The sequence below is a fragment of the Poecilia formosa genome, unplaced genomic scaffold (genome assembly GCF_000485575.1).
Source record: "Poecilia formosa unplaced genomic scaffold, Poecilia_formosa-5.1.2 Scaffold645, whole genome shotgun sequence".
NCBI classification, from domain to species: Eukaryota; Metazoa; Chordata; class Actinopteri; order Cyprinodontiformes; family Poeciliidae; genus Poecilia; species Poecilia formosa.
In genome coordinates, this window is record NW_006800584.1 from 150,002 (window position 1) to 170,015 (window position 20,014).

A 20,014-nucleotide genomic window follows, 5' to 3' on the forward strand; every position below is an offset into this window, starting at 1 on the left:
TGTTCCCTTTATTTTTTTGAGCAGTATACATTAAAATGAATTAATTGCACATTTAAGTGAGATTTGTAAACAATTTCACTGAAAGAGTCACAAAAACTCTGACGGAGTTGACAAAAAGCCAAACTACCTCAATTTATATGATGTTATTCTGAAGGAGGCCATATTGTAGCTCATCAGGTCCATGAAATCTTTACAGTAAACTAAAATTAATAATTTATTTCACAAAATTTCATCAAAGTTTTGTAAACTGTCAGTTATGGTGTTGACACATCATGGTTGTGACAAACAACTTAGGAATTGTTAAGGAAGAAAATCTAAATTGGTTAACTTTGGAAAAAGTCTGGCTCTCTCTCTTCCTCTGGATCCCAGGTCCTCTCGGTGGGCCACGTGTAGCCACAAGGAAAACAACAATGCGTGTTGACGTCACAGAATTACAGAGTTTAATCCAATATAAGACAATGCATAAACTTACACAGAAACTGCAGAACAACGGAGACATACATTCATTTACCTGACATAAATGGAAAGAAGAAGAAAAGCAAAGACGTCTTTGGAGAGTTGCAAGAGCAAATCTAATTTGTTACTTCTGTGTAGAAAGTTTTATAGTAAATGTGTATTCTTATCTTTAATTTATTCAAATAAGGTGCAGATGACTCAGCTTTACCCAGATTGTGATACCAAAATAGGTAATCATCACCTTTAAAATCGTCTGTAAAGCAGTAGTACAAGTAAATTTATGAAACAAAACATGAACTGTTGAGAAAATAAATTTAAAATAAGCTAGTTTTAAAACTTAACGTCTTGATTCAAATGGCCTAAATTGTGGTTTTAAAATCAGTAACTTATTCTGGCCTATTGACCTTTGTTTTACTTGTAGTTCCAGCAGATGGTTTGCTAGGATCTTTTGAACTGCCTTTTGTCTGCACGGCAGGGGTTTAGGCTTCAGATAGAGGGTCAGAGATAGCTCCTGGATTGGATGAGCAAAGATACGCCTTATTTGAATAAATTAAAGAAAGGAAGATAAAACTTTCTACACAGAAGTAACAAATGAGATTTGCTCTTGCAACTCTCCAAAGACGTCTTTGCACGTCTTTGCTTTTCTTCTTCTTTCCATTTATGTCAGGTAAATGAATGTATGTCTCTGTTGTTCTGCAGTTTCTGTGTAAGTTTATGCATTGTCTTACTTCTAAGTTTATGCATTATCTTATATTGGATTAAACTCTGTAATTCTATGACGTCAACACGCATTGCTGTTGTTTTCCTTGTGGCTACATGTGGCTCGCCGAGAGGACCTGGGATCCAGAGGAAGAGAGAGAGCCAAACTTTTTCCAAAGTTAACCAATTTAGATATTCTCTTCCTTAACAATACTTATACTTAATTGTCATAATATATAATTTTAGTATTTCTTTAATTGTTTTAAACTATTATAATGTATTGAGTTCTGCTCCTGGATGAGGGATTTTACAGGCATCATCCACCAACTACAATGTTTAACATAAAAAAAAATATTCAGCAAACATCAGGAAAATATACATTGTTTTGCTCACATGACCCAGGTTAGTTTAGTCAGATATTTGAAAAAAATTATATTTTGTGTATATTTTATTCAAATTTTGTGCTTTATCCATAGGACCCATTTCATCCCTATTCTCAAGAATCACGGCCCTGTGTTTGCTGTCAGAGCTCAGAGCTCCTGCTGCGGCTCCACACAGATTAGTGACACTTAACTTAATATTAATGATTATAATGGTGTTTAGTTGTGCAACTTTACGGGAACGTGGCTGTTTTCACGTTTATCATTCTGTTCATATTAGCCTCTATATGTTTGCAGTTTTCTGGAGCGCAGCGCGGAGCTCGACGTCTTTCACAGGTAATATATTAACTTGACATTTACAAAGACGCAGCAGGACGGATCATCCGGAACTTCACGTTCAAAAACAAGCCACAACTCATGAAATGTGCAAGTGACTTTAGAAAAACAAGCGACATAAACTAGAGATAGTTCCTGTTCTTCCAGCAATAAAACGCGCATCTCTCTCCTCCCTCCATTGTTTACGTTTCTGTCACGGAGATCAGCTGCTGATGTTGGACAGGAACGACGGTCAGTCAACGTAGAGGAAATAAAATTACAATACTAAAGCAAATAGTAACGCAAAGTGATTTGGATAAGTAACTTTAATCTGATGACTGGATTTGAAATAGCAACGCGTTAAATGACTAGTTACTGAAAAAAGTGGTCTGACGTCAGTAACGCATTACTTTGTAACGCGTTATTGACGTCGTTGGCGGTACCTTTGCATTTCTTGTAGAGAATCAGTCCAACCATCCAGAACAACAGAGTGAAAATGGTTAAAAATCTCCAGGGGGAGGTAAGTAGGAGATTCGTCATGATGTTCGTCTCTTCATTAGATCCTGGAAAGAAGATTTAAGATTTCAGGTCAGTGAAGAATCTCTGGTGAATTCAGACACATTTAGCTGAAGGTTTAAAACTAGATGTTTATAGCACATATACTGAAAATGTGTTGGATGCCTGTGATTTTCATAACTTGTTTCATTTAGAGAACAAAAATACAGTTCACTGGTTTAGGTATCATATACAAACCTTCTTCTGCTGATGTGACAGCCAGCCAGCTTCCAGGAGACTCTCCAGCTCTGGAAATGGTGCATTTATAGAGTCCTTCATCTGACTTGGAGACGTTTCCGAGGGTCATACCGGTTTTATAGTTGGTGCTGAGATGGACGCCATCTTTGTAAAAATCACTTATGTGTGTCTTGTTTGTGTTCTTGTTAAAACAACGAAGAGTCACATCAGATCCTTCCTTCACTGGTCGAGCAGAAATATTGAGGATCACTGAACCAGCTGGTGGAAGAGAAACGGTTCAACATGTTGCTCTGCTGTTTCTGTGCCACAATAGAATTTTTACATAGTTGAAACATATTTGTTAATATTTGTACATGAAACGTTTACACAACCTTTTCATACTGCCTGGTTTCTACGCCTACAACCTGCAAAACTTAATAATAAAATTACATTTTAAGAGAGAAAAACAACAATTATTTTTAAAAATGATTGCATTAAGATGGGCATCATGTTATAACTGAACGTGAATTGCGCAGAACATTACATCAGGCTTTGAAATATGTGAAATCGTCATAAGTCTGAGCTATGAAGCAGGATTTAAGATAAACAAGGTCGGCTACATTTATGAAACTCTTCAGAATCTCCAGGTGTTTCCCACGATTTACAAAATATCAGTTTGACACTAAAGCAGGATTTCACATTATTAAAAGAACATTATGTACAGATTGATCATGATGATGATAAAAAACTATATTTTCAAGTCTAAACTTAGACGTGGATCTAATTTACAGCAGAGGGAATCATGATCATTTCCAAATAAAAGCAAATGTCACATAATATTCAGGCATCTGGAAGAAAACTGGATATAAAGAGGAACTTCAGCTGCTGGGGCAGCAGCTTCAGAAGGGAGGCCCAGACTTCCCTCTCCAGCCTCTTCCAGCTCCTCCAGGAACCCCAAGTCGTTCCCAGGCCAACAGAGAGACATCGTCCCTCCAGCGTGTCCTGGGTCTCCCCTCCTCCTGGTGGGACATGAACTCCTCACCAGGGAGGCGTCCAGGAGGCATCCTGACCAGATGCCTGAGCCTCAACTGGCTCCTCTCGACATGGAGGAGCAGCAGCTCTACTCTGAGTCCCTCCTGGGTGAGCGAGCTTCTCTCTCTAAGGGAGAGCCCAGCCACCCTGCGGAGGAAACCCATTTCTGCCGCTTGTATCCGTGATCTCGTTCTTTCGGTCATGACCCAAAGCTCATGACCATAGATGAGGGTGGGAACGTAGATCAACCAGTAAATCGAGAGCTTTGCTTTTTGACTCAGCTCTCTCTTCACCACGATGGACCGGTACAGCACCGGCTTCACGGCAGACGCTGCACCAATCCACCTGTCGATCTCCCGCTCCCTTCTTCCCTCATTCATGAACAAGATCCCCAGATACTTAAACTCCTCCACTTGAGGCAGGACGACCCCCCTGACCCAGAGAAGGCTCTCTACCCTTTTCCAGCTCAAGACCTTGGCCTCGGATTTGGAGGCACTGAGCCTCATCCCGGCTGCTTCACACTCAGCTGCGAACTGCTCCAGCAAGAGCTGCAGATCATGTTCTGATGAAGCCAACATCAGTGGTCCCCAACCTTTTTATTACCGTGGACCGGTCAAGACTTGGAAATTTTGCTGAGGCCCGGAGGTAGGGGGGTGAACCGTCAGATAAGGCTTCTGCATGTTGGTGTTCCCACTAAATACTGAATATACCCAATTTGGGTCGTCTTGGCCCTTTTATCTCAGCCTGTGGGGTTTACCCTGACTGGGAACGAGAATACAACCTGCTGAATCAGAAAGCGCGGTGACGTAAGAACAGAGGGGAATCCCAAACAGCTGACATATATCGCAACTGAGAGTCCGGTGGATATCGGAGATGATATGTGGAAATGTTTATTATTATAGGTAAAGATTATTATGTTTATTCAGTTAAAAATGGTAACTATGAAAAAACATAGTCGCCTCCAAATCATAGTGCAGCAAATAGAGCGGCTGCTCCGTCGTCTTTTATCCACCGCTTTTCTTTTTGTTACGTCAGGGGTCCCCAAACTACGGCCCGCGGGCCTGATCCGGCCCGCCTCCACATTTGGTCNCAGGAGACTCTCCAGCTCTGGAAATGGTGCATTTATAGAGTCCTTCATCTGACTTGGAGACGTTTCCGAGGGTCATACCGGTTTTATAGTTGGTGCTGAGATGGACGCCATCTTTGTAAAAATCACTTATGTGTGTCTTGTTTGTGTTCTTGTTAAAACAACGAAGAGTCACATCAGATCCTTCCTTCACTGGTCGAGCAGAAATATTGAGGATCACTGAACCAGCTGGTGGAAGAGAAACGGTTCAACATGTTGCTCTGCTGTTTCTGTGCCACAATAGAATTTTTACATAGTTGAAACATATTTGTTAATATTTGTACATGAAACGTTTACACAACCTTTTCATACTGCCTGGTTTCTACGCCTACAACCTGCAAAACTTAATAATAAAATTACATTTTAAGAGAGAAAAACAACAATTATTTTTAAAAATGATTGCATTAAGATGGGCATCATGTTATAACTGAACGTGAATTGCGCAGAACATTACATCAGGCTTTGAAATATGTGAAATCGTCATAAGTCTGAGCTATGAAGCAGGATTTAAGATAAACAAGGTCGGCTACATTTATGAAACTCTTCAGAATCTCCAGGTGTTTCCCACGATTTACAAAATATCAGTTTGACACTAAAGCAGGATTTCACATTATTAAAAGAACATTATGTACAGATTGATCATGATGATGATAAAAAACTATATTTTCAAGTCTAAACTTAGACGTGGATCTAATTTACAGCAGAGGGAATCATGATCATTTCCAAATAAAAGCAAATGTCACATAATATTCAGGCATCTGGAAGAAAACTGGATATAAAGAGGAACTTCAGCTGCTGGGGCAGCAGCTTCAGAAGGGAGGCCCAGACTTCCCTCTCCAGCCTCTTCCAGCTCCTCCAGGAACCCCAAGTCGTTCCCAGGCCAACAGAGAGACATCGTCCCTCCAGCGTGTCCTGGGTCTCCCCTCCTCCTGGTGGGACATGAACTCCTCACCAGGGAGGCGTCCAGGAGGCATCCTGACCAGATGCCTGAGCCTCAACTGGCTCCTCTCGACATGGAGGAGCAGCAGCTCTACTCTGAGTCCCTCCTGGGTGAGCGAGCTTCTCTCTCTAAGGGAGAGCCCAGCCACCCTGCGGAGGAAACCCATTTCTGCCGCTTGTATCCGTGATCTCGTTCTTTCGGTCATGACCCAAAGCTCATGACCATAGATGAGGGTGGGAACGTAGATCAACCAGTAAATCGAGAGCTTTGCTTTTTGACTCAGCTCTCTCTTCACCACGATGGACCGGTACAGCACCGGCTTCACGGCAGACGCTGCACCAATCCACCTGTCGATCTCCCGCTCCCTTCTTCCCTCATTCATGAACAAGATCCCCAGATACTTAAACTCCTCCACTTGAGGCAGGACGACCCCCCTGACCCAGAGAAGGCTCTCTACCCTTTTCCAGCTCAAGACCTTGGCCTCGGATTTGGAGGCACTGAGCCTCATCCCGGCTGCTTCACACTCAGCTGCGAACTGCTCCAGCAAGAGCTGCAGATCATGTTCTGATGAAGCCAACATCAGTGGTCCCCAACCTTTTTATTACCGTGGACCGGTCAAGACTTGGAAATTTTGCTGAGGCCCGGAGGTAGGGGGGTGAACCGTCAGATAAGGCTTCTGCATGTTGGTGTTCCCACTAAATACTGAATATACCCAATTTGGGTCGTCTTGGCCCTTTTATCTCAGCCTGTGGGGTTTACCCTGACTGGGAACGAGAATACAACCTGCTGAATCAGAAAGCGCGGTGACGTAAGAACAGAGGGGAATCCCAAACAGCTGACATATATCGCAACTGAGAGTCCGGTGGATATCGGAGATGATATGTGGAAATGTTTATTATTATAGGTAAAGATTATTATGTTTATTCAGTTAAAAATGGTAACTATGAAAAAACATAGTCGCCTCCAAATCATAGTGCAGCAAATAGAGCGGCTGCTCCGTCGTCTTTTATCCACCGCTTTTCTTTTTGTTACGTCAGGGGTCCCCAAACTACGGCCCGCGGGCCTGATCCGGCCCGCCTCCACATTTGGTCCGGCCCCCTGAACAATACCAGAGAGCATTCAGATTTTTTTTCTTAAATTGTATTTTCCGGTTTATATGTGGATTTTTCTTCAACCACCAGGGGGCTCTTTAGCAGGAAGTGTGTCCTGTAAACTGTGGCATTGCTGCCATCTGTTGGACTTTTAGGGAACTGCTTGACTTTTATGTTATTTAATCAGTATGGTTGTTTGCTAGCGGTAGAGCAGATGAACACACCTGTCTGTTATGAACGCCGCATTCAAGGTTGAATTCTTCGAAGCGATGCCTGTAAGTAGCAGCTTATACTTCAAAACGAGCCTTTATGTCAACATATGATAAAAGAAGTAGCTTGTTTATTGAATTAGTTTTGGAAATACCTGCGGGCGATTTGATTATGTGCTACGTCATTGCTAACTAGCAGGCTGCTAAGATTTCTCAGGTCGTTACGTAGCATTGCAGCTCATAGCATTCTGAGGTAGCTGTTGTATCAGTTGTACTTCTAATGTATGTAACTGAATGTAAAACATGTTAGCTGCTCTGAGCTCATCCTGAGTTGTTTGTGTTTTGGCAGTTTCACTCCATTGTACATGGAAATAAAGGAAGAACTAATTAATCCTGACTCATGTGAAAGGAGTTTGGCTGATGGTTAGTTTTGGTACCAGACACCATAGCGAGACCATTACAAAGTGAACCATTGGAAGTCAAAATTGGAAATAAAAGAAGAAAGCGCCCATTAAAACGGAATTAGGTTTTAATAGGGAATTGAAATTTGAGAATGTTGTTGATCAGTTAAATCGCATTGAGGGGAAATGCTATTTAACAGTTTTTTTAAAATAATACTGGGATCATTATGAGGTATAGATATTAGGATCCAGTAGATGGCAGTAGTGCAACAATAATGGATGCAAGCTGCTGTTGAAATCTAAAGACGAAGAAGAAAGCGCCCATTTTCATTTAGCAAATGCTAGGACATGAAGGATCAGCACTTTTACTGTTACAGTTACTGTTCAGAAACTACCGTAATCAGTTCAGTTAAATCTAAACTTGGCAACTTTTTTTTTTTCCAACGTAATTTAAATGTCATATTCAATCGAGCTGTTATGACTCAAATGTTGGCTGTCCGCTTCCCTCTGCTGCTGCTGCATCGCTGTGGGAAACCAGGAGCAGCAGAGATATCTGAGGCTTATATGTGAATGTTTACTGGTTTAAAAAAAACAACTTTGGGGTTGTGGCTTATAGTCCAGGGCGGCTCATAGTTAGGAAAATACAGACTATAATCCTTCCTGGATTTTTTCTGTGAAGAACCCAGAGAGGGTTATTTGGTTATTACAGTCTCTCTTTGTTAAATTATTTACATTTTTATACAATTTGAACTTTCTGACGAACTCACCTATTTCACCTTCTTTCATTTCCTTGGAAAAATCTGTTTTATCATTTGATTGCAAATAGTCGACTGGCCCAGAAAAAAGTCATCGCAGAGAAAAGAATCGACTAGTTGACTAATTGGTGCAACTCGTAGTTGCCACATGTTACGCAGACCGGGATACCGGTCCGGGATAAATCCATCCTCCTGTCTCTTCTCTGGGCCTTTTTCCCTTTGCAAAGAAACTTTCCAAAGACATCTGATCTGTTTCTTACTCATTTTGCTGCTTGTGGGCTCAGTGTTGGCGCGCAAGTAACCGAGAGAATCTGGTTAAAGGATTTTCAAAATAAAAGATCCTCCAGACTCAAATAATACATAAAACGGGAACATTTAATTATTTCTTGCGCGGCCCGGTACCAATTGGTCCACGGACCGATGGTCGGGGACCAACAGGACCACACCATCCACAAAAAGCAGAGATGTGATCCTAAGGCCACCAAAATGGATCCCCTCAACACGTCGGCTGGTCTAGAGATTCCTTCCATGAAAGTAATGAACAGGTTTGGTGAGAAAGGACAGCCTTGGCCGAGTCCAACTCTCACCAGAAACAAGCCCAACTTACTGCCGGCAATGCGGAGTAGACTCAGACACCGGTCGTACAGGGACCTGACAGCCCGTATCAAAGGGCCCGGTGGCCCATACTCCCAGAGAACCCCCACAAATCCCTCCTACGGACACGGTCAAACGCCTTCTCCAAGTCCACAAAACATATGTAGACCTGTCTGACAGATTTAAGAAGTTTTTGCAAAGAAAGGTTGGCATGTTTTGCTATTTAAAATATTCAGTTTAATAAAAACAAGATGTGGTTTATCAGCATATCGGTTTAAACCAATGCAAACACATTTTACTCTTTATTCTGCCTCCTAAAAGATCTGAGTTGCAACGGGAAGGTTAAAGGTCACATTGTTCTTATTTTCTTAACATCTAAAACTCTTTGCATTTTAACAAAGCTTTTTTAAAATCTTACAAGCTTCTGAAGACAATTGAACATTCAGACCTGTAACAGAGATGTTGAGAGCCCGGCTCTTTTCCCCTTCATGGTTTTCACACCAGTATTCTCCACTGTGCCTCTCAAAAGCGTACTGGATGCTGCAGGATGCAGCTGGGACGCTGCAGGCGTCAGAATCATTTGCTGAACTCATTTTGTGAAGTTTTCTCCTCACTCTCCAAGCTTTCACTTCTTTGTCTTCCTCACAGCTTACAGAGACAGACTCATACTCAAAGAACTGAAGTCTGTCTGGAGAGATAAGAGGAAAAACTGCAATGATAAAAATACAGAAATTAATTGATGAACTTTAACATAAATCCTTGAGAAACAATTAAAACTTATTTTTCATCAGCTGGTGATAAAGTTGACATAACCATGATTTTGAGATTGGTGTTAGATTTGTTTGTAAGCAGTTTAAAAATAATCAGAATTAAATCTATTTTTTTCTCTAAATAAATGCATAAACCAAATCAGTTTCCAACTCACCGGGTTTCTGATCAGTGTAACTCAGATCAGGTTTTGTCAACAGCAACACAAACATGTTCATGACTGTAGAAACATGAGAAAAGCTTCAGATCCAAACTCAAAATATAGATATATGTCAGAAAGAAATAAATAATATATCTTTACTCACAGATTTGCATGCAGAGAGCTGTGACCTCCATGACTGATGCTTGATGCTGACTGAACGTGTCTCACATGTAAACCCAGATCATATGCAGCGCAGAACTTCCTCTTCCTGTTTGACTTACACAGAGCAGCAGAGACACAGGGAGAAATACTGAGACAATGATGTTAAACACAGACACTCAGGTTCTGTTATGGATCTGCAACAGAACTTAATATTTGTGTTAACAAAAATATGAAGAGAGTTCATTACTGGGTAGTCAACTGTATGCTAAAAATTAGTCTACAGTCTTCCTATCTGTACATAACCTCGGTCTTCATCTAGACTTATTTGTCACAGTTTGGAATTTTTTCTTTTTTACAGAGTGGTCTAATTGTATGTAGGTATGTTAATCTCCCAAATATTCTTTATTTATAACTTATGCAACTGTTAACTGGACCTTTAATAAATATCTGACAACTAGGAGCCGGTGTTTTGTCGCCCCCTACGGGTTGGTATGAAGTATTAGTTCTACTGAATATATGCAGCATATTTACTGCCTCTGGCTTCTTATGGTTCAGTCTTTTCTGCCCTCTAGTGGTCATTAATACACATTGCATTGATTTCCATTCAGTGTTGCAGGAACACTGGTTTGTCATTTAAGTTCATTCACATCAGTTTGTAGACGTGTTTATGTTATGCAAAAGAAAATTATTAGGGACGGTTATATATTTAATTTCTTCTCGTTAGCCCAACACCAGTCAAGTTAATCATAAATTCTAATGACAGAAAATATAAACTAAATTTTAACTTAAAGAGGTTATGAAAAAAAAAAAAAAAAACTCAATCTGCTGCTGTCCTCTTTTGTTTATCCACCACCACAATGTCCGGTTGGTTTGCCATTATCCTAAAGCTTGTTTATCAGGAATCCTTTTACTCATTTTTCACTATACACAAATATAATCTCAAGGTACTTATCCAGTTTAGGTTTCCCTTTTTTACATCAATCCAGTTCAAATGTAATGCATGTAATCAAACAAAACAGCACATTCATTGGAAAGTAATAAAAAAATTATCCACCTAAAAACATCCAACCATTCCATTTCCTCTTGTACAAGCATGTGGCAACAGTGGAGAGGAACAACTCCTACTTAACCAGACTTAGTATGAGCTAGTGATGGGCAGGTGAGGCCTGACTGGGTGTTTGACACATTCCCCAAACGACATCTGGTGGATTTAGAAAGTCATTGCAATCAACTTCAATAAAGACAGGAGTGTTAACAGGTTCATCTCCCTCATGTTGGACACGTTGATGCCTCATTATTGTGGAAGAGCTCTGGTTACAGTAAGACAAAACCTGGGAGCAAATCCTACATTTTTCACGTAATAAAAGTTAATCCATGTAAACTAACTGAAATGTTCCATGGAAAGGAGTTTGAATAACCCGAAAGAAAAATGATCAAAAGTGGAAATAAGAATGGAATAATTATTTTCCATTATAAGATCAAATTGATCCCACACGGGAGAAAACTTCCTCTTCCTCTGTTGATTCATGCCGGTAGTTAAATATACGAACCAAAAACCAACGCAAAGCAAAGAAAAAGTATCTCCATCCAACAAAACCCACAAACATGTCGACACAGTTTCTCCCTCAATACAATTTGGCGCGTTAATAACCAAACGACACAGGAACTGTGTCGGTCACGTGGTTCTCCTTAAAGTGATACGGACACTGACACAGGGTTTTGTCTTGCTTGCTCTGCGCGTGTGCCAAGGTTTCTGCGTCGTCTGGACCATCATGAGCAGCAATCTGCCAAGACAAACTGAGGGCTGAGACACAAGCATGACAAAAACAAAAAATGACAAAAACCCAACACCAAGGTGTAACTCTTTACATTTGAAAGCCCAACCAAAAATTATTTCTGCCATTAATTATTTTTCATTCTGTATGAAAATATGAAAGGCAGTAAAACTGCCGCTCTTGTTTGCAGGATTTTGATAAAAGTAGATTAAACATCTTCTCATGTTGCACATTTAGCTCAAAGTATTTTTTGTTGTCATGACAACAGCATTGGGGGATGAACTTAATTTATTTCACTTAATGATGGTTTGAGGTTTTTTAAACTCAATGAACTGAAAAACTTCTCCTGAAGGGCAAATATGAACTGAAGTATGTAGATTCATCTTTTGGTGTTTGGACACCAGATGGCGCTAGTTTAACATGATAGTTTTATTTGACAGGGTTTAGATTATCTCAGCTCTGAATGTGATTCATGACTGCAGAGACCAGACTGACCTCAGTCTGATTCAGAGTGAAGACATGAAGGTGTTAATATTTATATAAACTCTCTAAACGTATCAGGATGTCCAGATAAAAGCTTTTGACTTCAAATATGTGAGTTTGACATGAAACTAAAACAACTGATGAGTTTGACACAGAACAATAAATCTGTCATCATGCAGCAGCAAACAAAGAAGTAAAGAATCGGATCTTCTGCAGAGATCAGGTTTTCATGTTTTTTTTAAGTCCTTTCTTGTTATTTCAGCCATGTTCTCAGTTTGTTTAGTTTGTCTTTATTGTTGTTGTTATTCATGTTTAGATTCCTTGTGTGTTAGAAACTCAGTGCAGAGGTCTGTTGATAGATCTATGAAGATGCTGTCAGGTATTGTTAGTTTATCTAATTTTAAACACATGTAGTGTAATAATAGTGAGATGTTAAAGTAAAGACCATCACAGTGAGTTTATTTAAAAAGCAGTAGCTGCTTTGCTCTGATGAAAATCAGAAAGACGTGACCACAAAAGAGGCAAGAACATCTTAAAAATAGAAAATACTACATGCAAAAGTCTCAAAGAGAAAGATAATAAGTCCTAAAAACATGTTTTAAATTTCCATAAACAACATAAACACAGATAACGTTTTTAAGGTGTCATGTTTATTATTGCTTTGTTGTATTTGTCCATTTTAAGTTATGACAAAATGTCAGCGACTCTTTTAGCATTGACTAAAAGAACCAACAGTCTGAGCTGAGATTAGCTCCATAAAATAACTAATTTAAGTTTTAAAGGCGACTGAAGAGTAAACTGGCTGCTGCTCTGATGGACTTCCTCTGGTGGCAGCTGAGGAAACCTTTGACCCTGATGAAGAAAAAACAGAAATTCATTAGAAAACTGCAAGTAAGTGGAAGATTTTATTTCAGCTTTCTTTTGGAAAGTTTATCAGCTTTTGGTATCAATTATTTCTAATACAGTCAGGGGCGCTGCCAGTAATTTTGGGCCCCCTGACAAAAAGTTTGTTTGGGCCCCCCCACAGCTGCTGTTACAATTTTCTGAGTCTATTTGACCCATAAAAAGCATCACAATTTTAAAGGCTTCATCTGCCTTGCTTTCTTTGGTTCAATACTGATAATTAGCACAATATTTACTGCTCATGAATTTAACATCCAACTGTCCACATACAGTATGCAAGTAGGTTGCTTAATTTTTTTTCTATCAGTTTTAGATACTGAAATGTCTCCCCATTAGCAACAGTCAAAAGCAACGTGCAAAATATACATAAAACAATCCAGACTTCTCAAAAATGCTCGTAATTGCATTTTATTCAAGCTGCAGTACATAACTTTAATAAAAAAAATGTTTTCTCCATACCATGTCGTAGCAGTTTGCTATGAGACAGATAATCTGTGAAAACAATCAATCTCCTCCATCTGCTTCCTGAATTACTATTAATGGTTAAAGTAATGCACCGTTCTGACCAAAACAACCAATCAGAATAAGTAGGACGCTCTTAGCGCTGTCAATCATCCTCATTCACTCACTCCTAAATGTGCTAATGGTGGAGAAACAACTTATCATTACAATAAACCGTTTATCTGCCGTCATTGGTAGCTATGCTAATTAAACTGAGCATTTACAGTTTGAATCTGCAGAGCTCTGTGCTCTGCTAGCTGCAGCATGGCACAAATCAAGGAGGAGGAAGGATGAGCAGCACCACATGAGATTGTGATTGACGGCACTAAAACTCTCCTACCACTGACTGGTGTTTTCTAGCACTGGGAGAAGGCAGAGGAAATAGATTTTTCACAGATTACCTCTCATACCATAATGTCACAACATAATGACAGTTTTTAAAAATATGTGAAAAAATATTTATATAAAAGTTACATACTGCAGCTTTAATTTCACTCAGGAGATAACGGGTCAGGAGGGACGTGGGTTAGAGCTTCTGCTGCTGACTCGTCTGTTGTTAAGAGGTAAAAGGTACAAGGGACAAGTTAAATAAACTAATATGTTAGTAATTTTTTTCCTTAATTCATTAAATGCTAGTGAAATGGAAGCAAACAGTAGTTTGTAGCTACGCTAACTATGCTAAATGGTTGATAATCTCACACAGTCTACACACCTCTCTTGGAGAAAAATTGGGTTATAAATTAACACTCTTGCCTTTTTCTCTCTCTCCCTCTCTCTATTTTGTTTTTGAAAACCTGATTTTATAACTTTTCTTAGCAGCATAGTAACTGCTTCAGTCGTTCTTGTTTCCTATTGTCTGCAGCTGAACAGCGTCACTCTGAAGCTCCAAGCAGGAATGAACCATTTAACACAGATAGGGAGGTTCAGGGCAAATATAGATGTGTGTTTTTTGGTCTGGTAAGGGGAACATTACATTTTTACTGCTAAAAACTATCTTTGAAAATACAATATGATCAATTTTGTAATTGACAAGGCCCAGATTTTATTTTATTTTTTTTACTTTTATGAACAAAAAATTAATTAATTAATTGTGGAGGCCCCCTGCTGGTCAGGGCCCCGCGACTTGTCATCACTTTCCCTCCCTATACCACGCCCCTGGATACAGTTGAAGCTGTTTGTGTTTTTATTGCCAGTATTTGTGAAGAAATGGATGCAGAGTTAGAGACAGTTCATTCAGTGAAACAGCAGCTTTGTTTTTCTGTTTAATGTCAGGTTGATTTCTATTGTTGTCTATCTGAGCCCCGTGTTGCAACCTGTGGTTTGATGTTGTGCTTTTCAACTGATGAGGTAAAATTACTCCTGGTGCGATCGATACATGTGTCTGAAAATAATTCTTGTCAAATTTAGTCTGTGAAACTGAGCTAATGTCACGGTGTCTGCACCGCACATCTGCTTAGGCAATAAAAATACCTTTCTTCTTTATCTCAATGGCAGCATACGTGATGCTGTCTGGTTCGTTCGCAGCGTCTCCACATGTAAGAACTGAACATCATGTCTTTAATAAAACTAAAGAAAAAACACAAACTCTCACCTTTCCTCTTCCAGGGTTTGTTAACAAAGGCATAATTTGTGTCATTTGGATCATATTTGTGCAATTTCATTTTTCATGTCTGCAATTAAAAGAGGAGAGAAAAAATTTATATATACTCAATTTTAATAAAGGTTATTTATGAAACTGATACTCTGTACGTGTTGTAGTTAAAATGATAAAAATACAGAGAATACAGAGAATCTCAAGAGGTGAGTTAGTTGTACCCAGTGATGGCATAGAAACTTTGACAAAGTAACTTTAATCAGATTACTGATTACTTGATTTGGAAAGTAACTAAGTTACATTAAAAGTAACTTTTTTAGTCACTTTCAGCTGCTAACAACACGCTCCAACACCTCTGAAAATTACTTTGATCTTTGCCAATATTTAATTGCAAGTTATTAAATAATAGTAATAATAGTATAATAGTAACATCAACAATGTGTCTCCAGGTTGAACTGAAGGGGAGATTGTTTAATGGTTACAACAGTACAAAAAAGACTTTTGTAATTTTTCCATGTTTTTATGTTCCACTATTGTCTGTAAACTAGGATTATAAATTCCCCCCACCCCCTCCCTGCCCCAGCCTCCAGGTTCTGCGTTACGGCCCTGTGTTTGCTGTCAGAGCTCAGAGCTCAGAGCTCCTGCTGCTCCACAACTCAGATGGCTGCACAGATTAGTGACACTTAACTTAATATTTATGATTATAATGGTGTTTAGTTGTGCAACTTTACGGGAACGTGGCTGTTTTCACGTTTATCATTCTGTTCATATTAGTCTCGATGTTTGCAGTTTTCTGGAGCGCAGCGCGGAGCTCGACGTCTTTCACAGGTAATATATTAACTTGACATTTACAAAGACACCGCGAGGCGGATCATCCGGAACTTCACGGTCAAAAACAAGCCCCAAAAAGCGCAACCTGCGACTCATTAAATCTGGAAGTGACTTTAGAAAAACAAGCGACATAAACTAGAGATAGTTCCTGTTCTTCCAGCAACAAAACCCGCATCTCTCTCCTCCCTCCATTGTTTACGTTTCTGTCACGGAGATCAGAGGAAATAAAATTACATTACAAAAGAAAATAGTAACGCAAAGTGATTTGGGTGAGTAATTTTAATCTAACTTTTATTACTGGATTTGAAATAGCAACACGTTAAATGACTAGTTACTGAAAAAAGTGGTCCGACGTCAGTAACATATTACTTTGTAACACTTTACTGACGTCACTTGCGGTACCTTTGCATTTCTTGTAGAGAATCAGTCCAACCATCCAGAACAACAGAGTGAAAATGGTTAAAAATCTCCAGGGGGAGGTAAGTAGGAGATTCGTCATGATGTTCGTCTCTTCATTAGATCCTGGAAAAGAAGATTTAAGATTTCAGGTCAGTGAAGAATCTCTGGTGAATTCAGACACATTTAGCTGAAGGTTTAAAACTAGATGTTTATAGCACATATACTGAAGATGTGTTGGATGCCTGTGATTTTTATAATTTGTTTCATGAACAAAAATACAGCTCACTGGTTTAGGTATAAAATATAGACCTTCTCCTTCTTCTTCTTCTTCTCCTTCTCCTTCTTCTTCTTCTTCTTCTCCTTCTTCTGCTGATGTGACAGCCAGCCAGCTTTCAGGAGACTCTCCGGCTCGGGAAATGGTGCATTTATAGAGTCCTTCATCTGACTTGGAGACGTTTCCGAGGGTCATACCAGTTTCATAGTAGGTTACAAGATGGACGCCATCTTTGTAGAAATCACTAAAGTTTGGTTCCTCTGTATCCTCCTGAATGCACTTTAGAGTCACAGTAGATCCTTCCTTCACTGGTTGAGCAGAAACATCCAGGATGACTGATCCAGCTGATGGACAGCAGAAGATCAGTTTGACATGTTACATTCCTGTTTCTGCTGGATTTATAACAAATTCAAAATCTACATGTTTGTTTTCAGAAGATATGAAAAGTTAACAAACATCTTCAAAATGTCTGGTTTCTATGATGTAAGAAATATAACTCTTGTACATTCATATTTACTATTTTATATTTTTATGTTTTTTGTTTTTTCATTGTCAGATTTTAGTTATTAAATTCAAAATAAAGGCAGCAAACATTCTGACAGGATTTATCTTGATATCATTTTGTTCTGTAAATAAACCTTAGAATATTACAATGTGTGCACATTATCTAAAAGAACATTATTTATTTAATTTAAAAACTTTTTAAGACATCATTGTGAACATTCAGACCTGTAACAGAGATGTTGAGAGCCCGGCTCTTTTCCCCTTCATGGTTTTCACACCAGTATTCTCCACTGTGGCTCTCAAAAGCGTACTGGATGCTGCAGGATGCAGCTGGGACGCTGCAGGCGTCAGAATCATTTGCTGAACTCGTTTTGTGAAGTTTTCTCCTCACTCTCCAAGCTTTCACTTCTTTGTCTTCCTCACAGCTTACAGAGACAGACTCATACTCAAAGAACTGAAGTCTGTCTGGAGAGATAAGAGGAACAGCTGCAATGATAAAAATACAGAAATTAATTGATAAAGTTTGACATAAATACTTGAAAAACAAGAAGATGAAAACTTGTTTTTCATAAATTTGTGATAAATTTAATAAAATTACTGATTTATTTGTTTGTAAGCAGCTTAAAATTATTTGAATTAAATCTAAAGGACATAACATTTTTCACTAAATAAATGCATAAAACAAATCAGTTTCCAACTCACCGGGTTTCTGATCAGTGTAAGTCAGATCAGGTTTTGTCAACAGCAACACAAACACGTTCATGACTGTAGAAACATGAGAAAAGCTTCAGATCCTAATTCAAAATATAGATATATGTCAGAAATAAACAAATAATATATCTTTACTCACAGATTTGCATGCAGAGAGCTGTGACCTCCATGACTGATGCTTGATGCTGACTGAACGAGTCTCACATGTAAACCCAGATCATACGCAGCGCAGAACTTCCTCTTCCTGTTTGACTTACACAGAGCAGCAGAGACACAGGTAGAAATACTGAGACAATGATGTTAAACACAGATACTCAGGTTCTGTTATGGATCTGCAACAGAACTTAATATTTGTGTTAACAAAATATTTACAGCGTTTATTACTGGGTAGTCAAATCTACGCTAAACACCCGTTTAGTCTACAATCTTCCTATCTGTATGTAACTTTAATCTTCCTCTAGACTTGCTTGTTACAGCTTGGATTATTTTATTTCATTTTTTTTTTCTAATTAGATTATCTTTTTTTCTTTTTTAGAGTGCTCTAATTGTATGTAGGTATGTTAAATAAATACCTACATATTTTATTTAGAACTTATGCAACAGTTAATTGGACCTTTAATAAATATCTGACAACTAGGAGCCGGTGTTTTGTCGCCCCCTACGGGTTGGTATAAAGTATTAGTTCTACTGAATATATGCAGTATATTTACTGTCTCTGACTTCTTATGGTCCAGTCTTTTCTGCCCTCTAGTGGTCATTAGTACACGTTGCGTTGATTTCCATTCAGTGCTGCAGGAACGCTGGTTTGTCATTTACGTTCATGTTTTTGTATACGTGTTATTGTTATGCAAAAGAAAATTATTAGGGATAGTTATAAATTTCATTTCTCCTTCATAGAAAATATACACTGAATTTTAACTTAAAGAGTGAAAAACTCATAATTCCATTGCATATTTTAATTTCATCCACAAGAAAACATGAACTGATGTTACAGAAATTACAGAATAAGAAGAGATCCGACCATAGATGGCAAATATGAACATTAGGATTTTTATTGTTAAACTAAAAATTAGAAACTTGTTTAATTGTACCACAAAAAAAGCAATCTGAGGGCAGCGACAAAAACACAAAATGACAAAACCCCAAACCAAGGTGTAACTCTTTACATTTGAAAGCCCAACCAAAAATGATTTCTGCCATTAATTATTTTTCATTCTGTATAAAAATATGCAAGGCAGTAAAATTACTGCTCTTGTTTGCAGGATATTGATAAAGTAGATGAAACACCTTTTCATGTTGATTTTTGTTGTCATGACAACAGCATTGGGAGATAAACATAATTTATTTCATTTAATGATGGTTTGAGGTTTTTTAAACTTGAACTGAAAAACTTCTCCTGAAGGGCAAATATGAACTGAAGGATGTAGATTCATGTTTTGGTGTTTGGACACCAGATGGCGCTAGTTTAACATCATAGTTTTATTTGACAGGGTTTAGATTATCTCAGCTCTGAATGTGATTCATGACTGCAGAGACCAGACTGACCTCAGTCTGATTCAGAGTGAAGACATGAAGGTGTTAATATTGATATAAACTCTCTAAAGGTACCAGGACGTCCAGTTGTAAGCTTTTGACTTCAAGTATGTAAGTTTGACATGAAACTAAAACAACTGATGAGTTTGACGCAGAACAATAGATCCAGGCACATGCAGAGGGGGGAACGAGCTCCTGCCCCTTTTCTTCTTGATGCCCCTAGTGCCCTTTTTTTTATTTTTTTTTTTTATCTCTATGTCAGGAGACCTGTTTGAGCCCCTCAGCAATAATGTTTAGCTAAATATAATCATTTATCAAAATGAACTAGTCTGGCTGCCCTCAGTCTAATAATGACTCTCAGAGCCTCCATGTTGTTCAGACACCAGGTCCATGGTGAGGAGGAGGAGGGGATCTGAGCCTCTATCAAATTATGGACAAGAATATTTTTTCATACACTGGTTTGTGAATAAAAACGTAGGTCTGATGTTGATTTTAGAAAAACTGTTTCTATTCATATTTTCATAATTGTCCTGTCAATATGGGGAAAATCCCGCCTCATCCTTAAACACAGAAATGCTTCGGCTGCAGAGAAAACTTCTGACTTTAACTTCATCAGGCTGCTAAAAGCCCGATTTGCTACAGGCAGTCGGAGTCGGTCCCACCGACAGATAGAAAGAATGTCTTTATATCAGACATCCTGATAT

General features: G+C 38.8%; 1 protein-coding gene and 1 long non-coding RNA gene across 2 annotated transcripts; both read right to left on the minus strand.

Annotated features, from left to right (window-relative positions):
- Nucleotides 1-2,222: 2,222 nt before the first annotated feature.
- Nucleotides 2,223-9,905, minus strand: LOC103130542 (high affinity immunoglobulin gamma Fc receptor I-like). The gene is made up of 6 exons (XM_016665999.1): nucleotides 9,804-9,905; nucleotides 9,656-9,718; nucleotides 9,179-9,439; nucleotides 4,696-4,929; nucleotides 2,604-2,861; nucleotides 2,223-2,413 (listed from the first exon to the last, which is right to left on the minus strand). Exons 1-6 carry the CDS (start codon nucleotides 9,832-9,834, stop codon nucleotides 2,223-2,225), a joined length of 1,038 nt encoding a protein of 345 aa, XP_016521485.1. The 5' UTR covers nucleotides 9,835-9,905.
- A 2,783-nt stretch (nucleotides 9,906-12,688) lies between these two features.
- LOC103130538 (uncharacterized) lies at nucleotides 12,689-14,996 on the minus strand. The gene is made up of 2 exons (XR_475228.1): nucleotides 14,935-14,996; nucleotides 12,689-12,912 (listed from the first exon to the last, which is right to left on the minus strand). It is a non-coding gene; the product is annotated as an uncharacterized LOC103130538 (long non-coding RNA).
- Nucleotides 14,997-20,014: the final 5,018 nt, after the last annotated feature.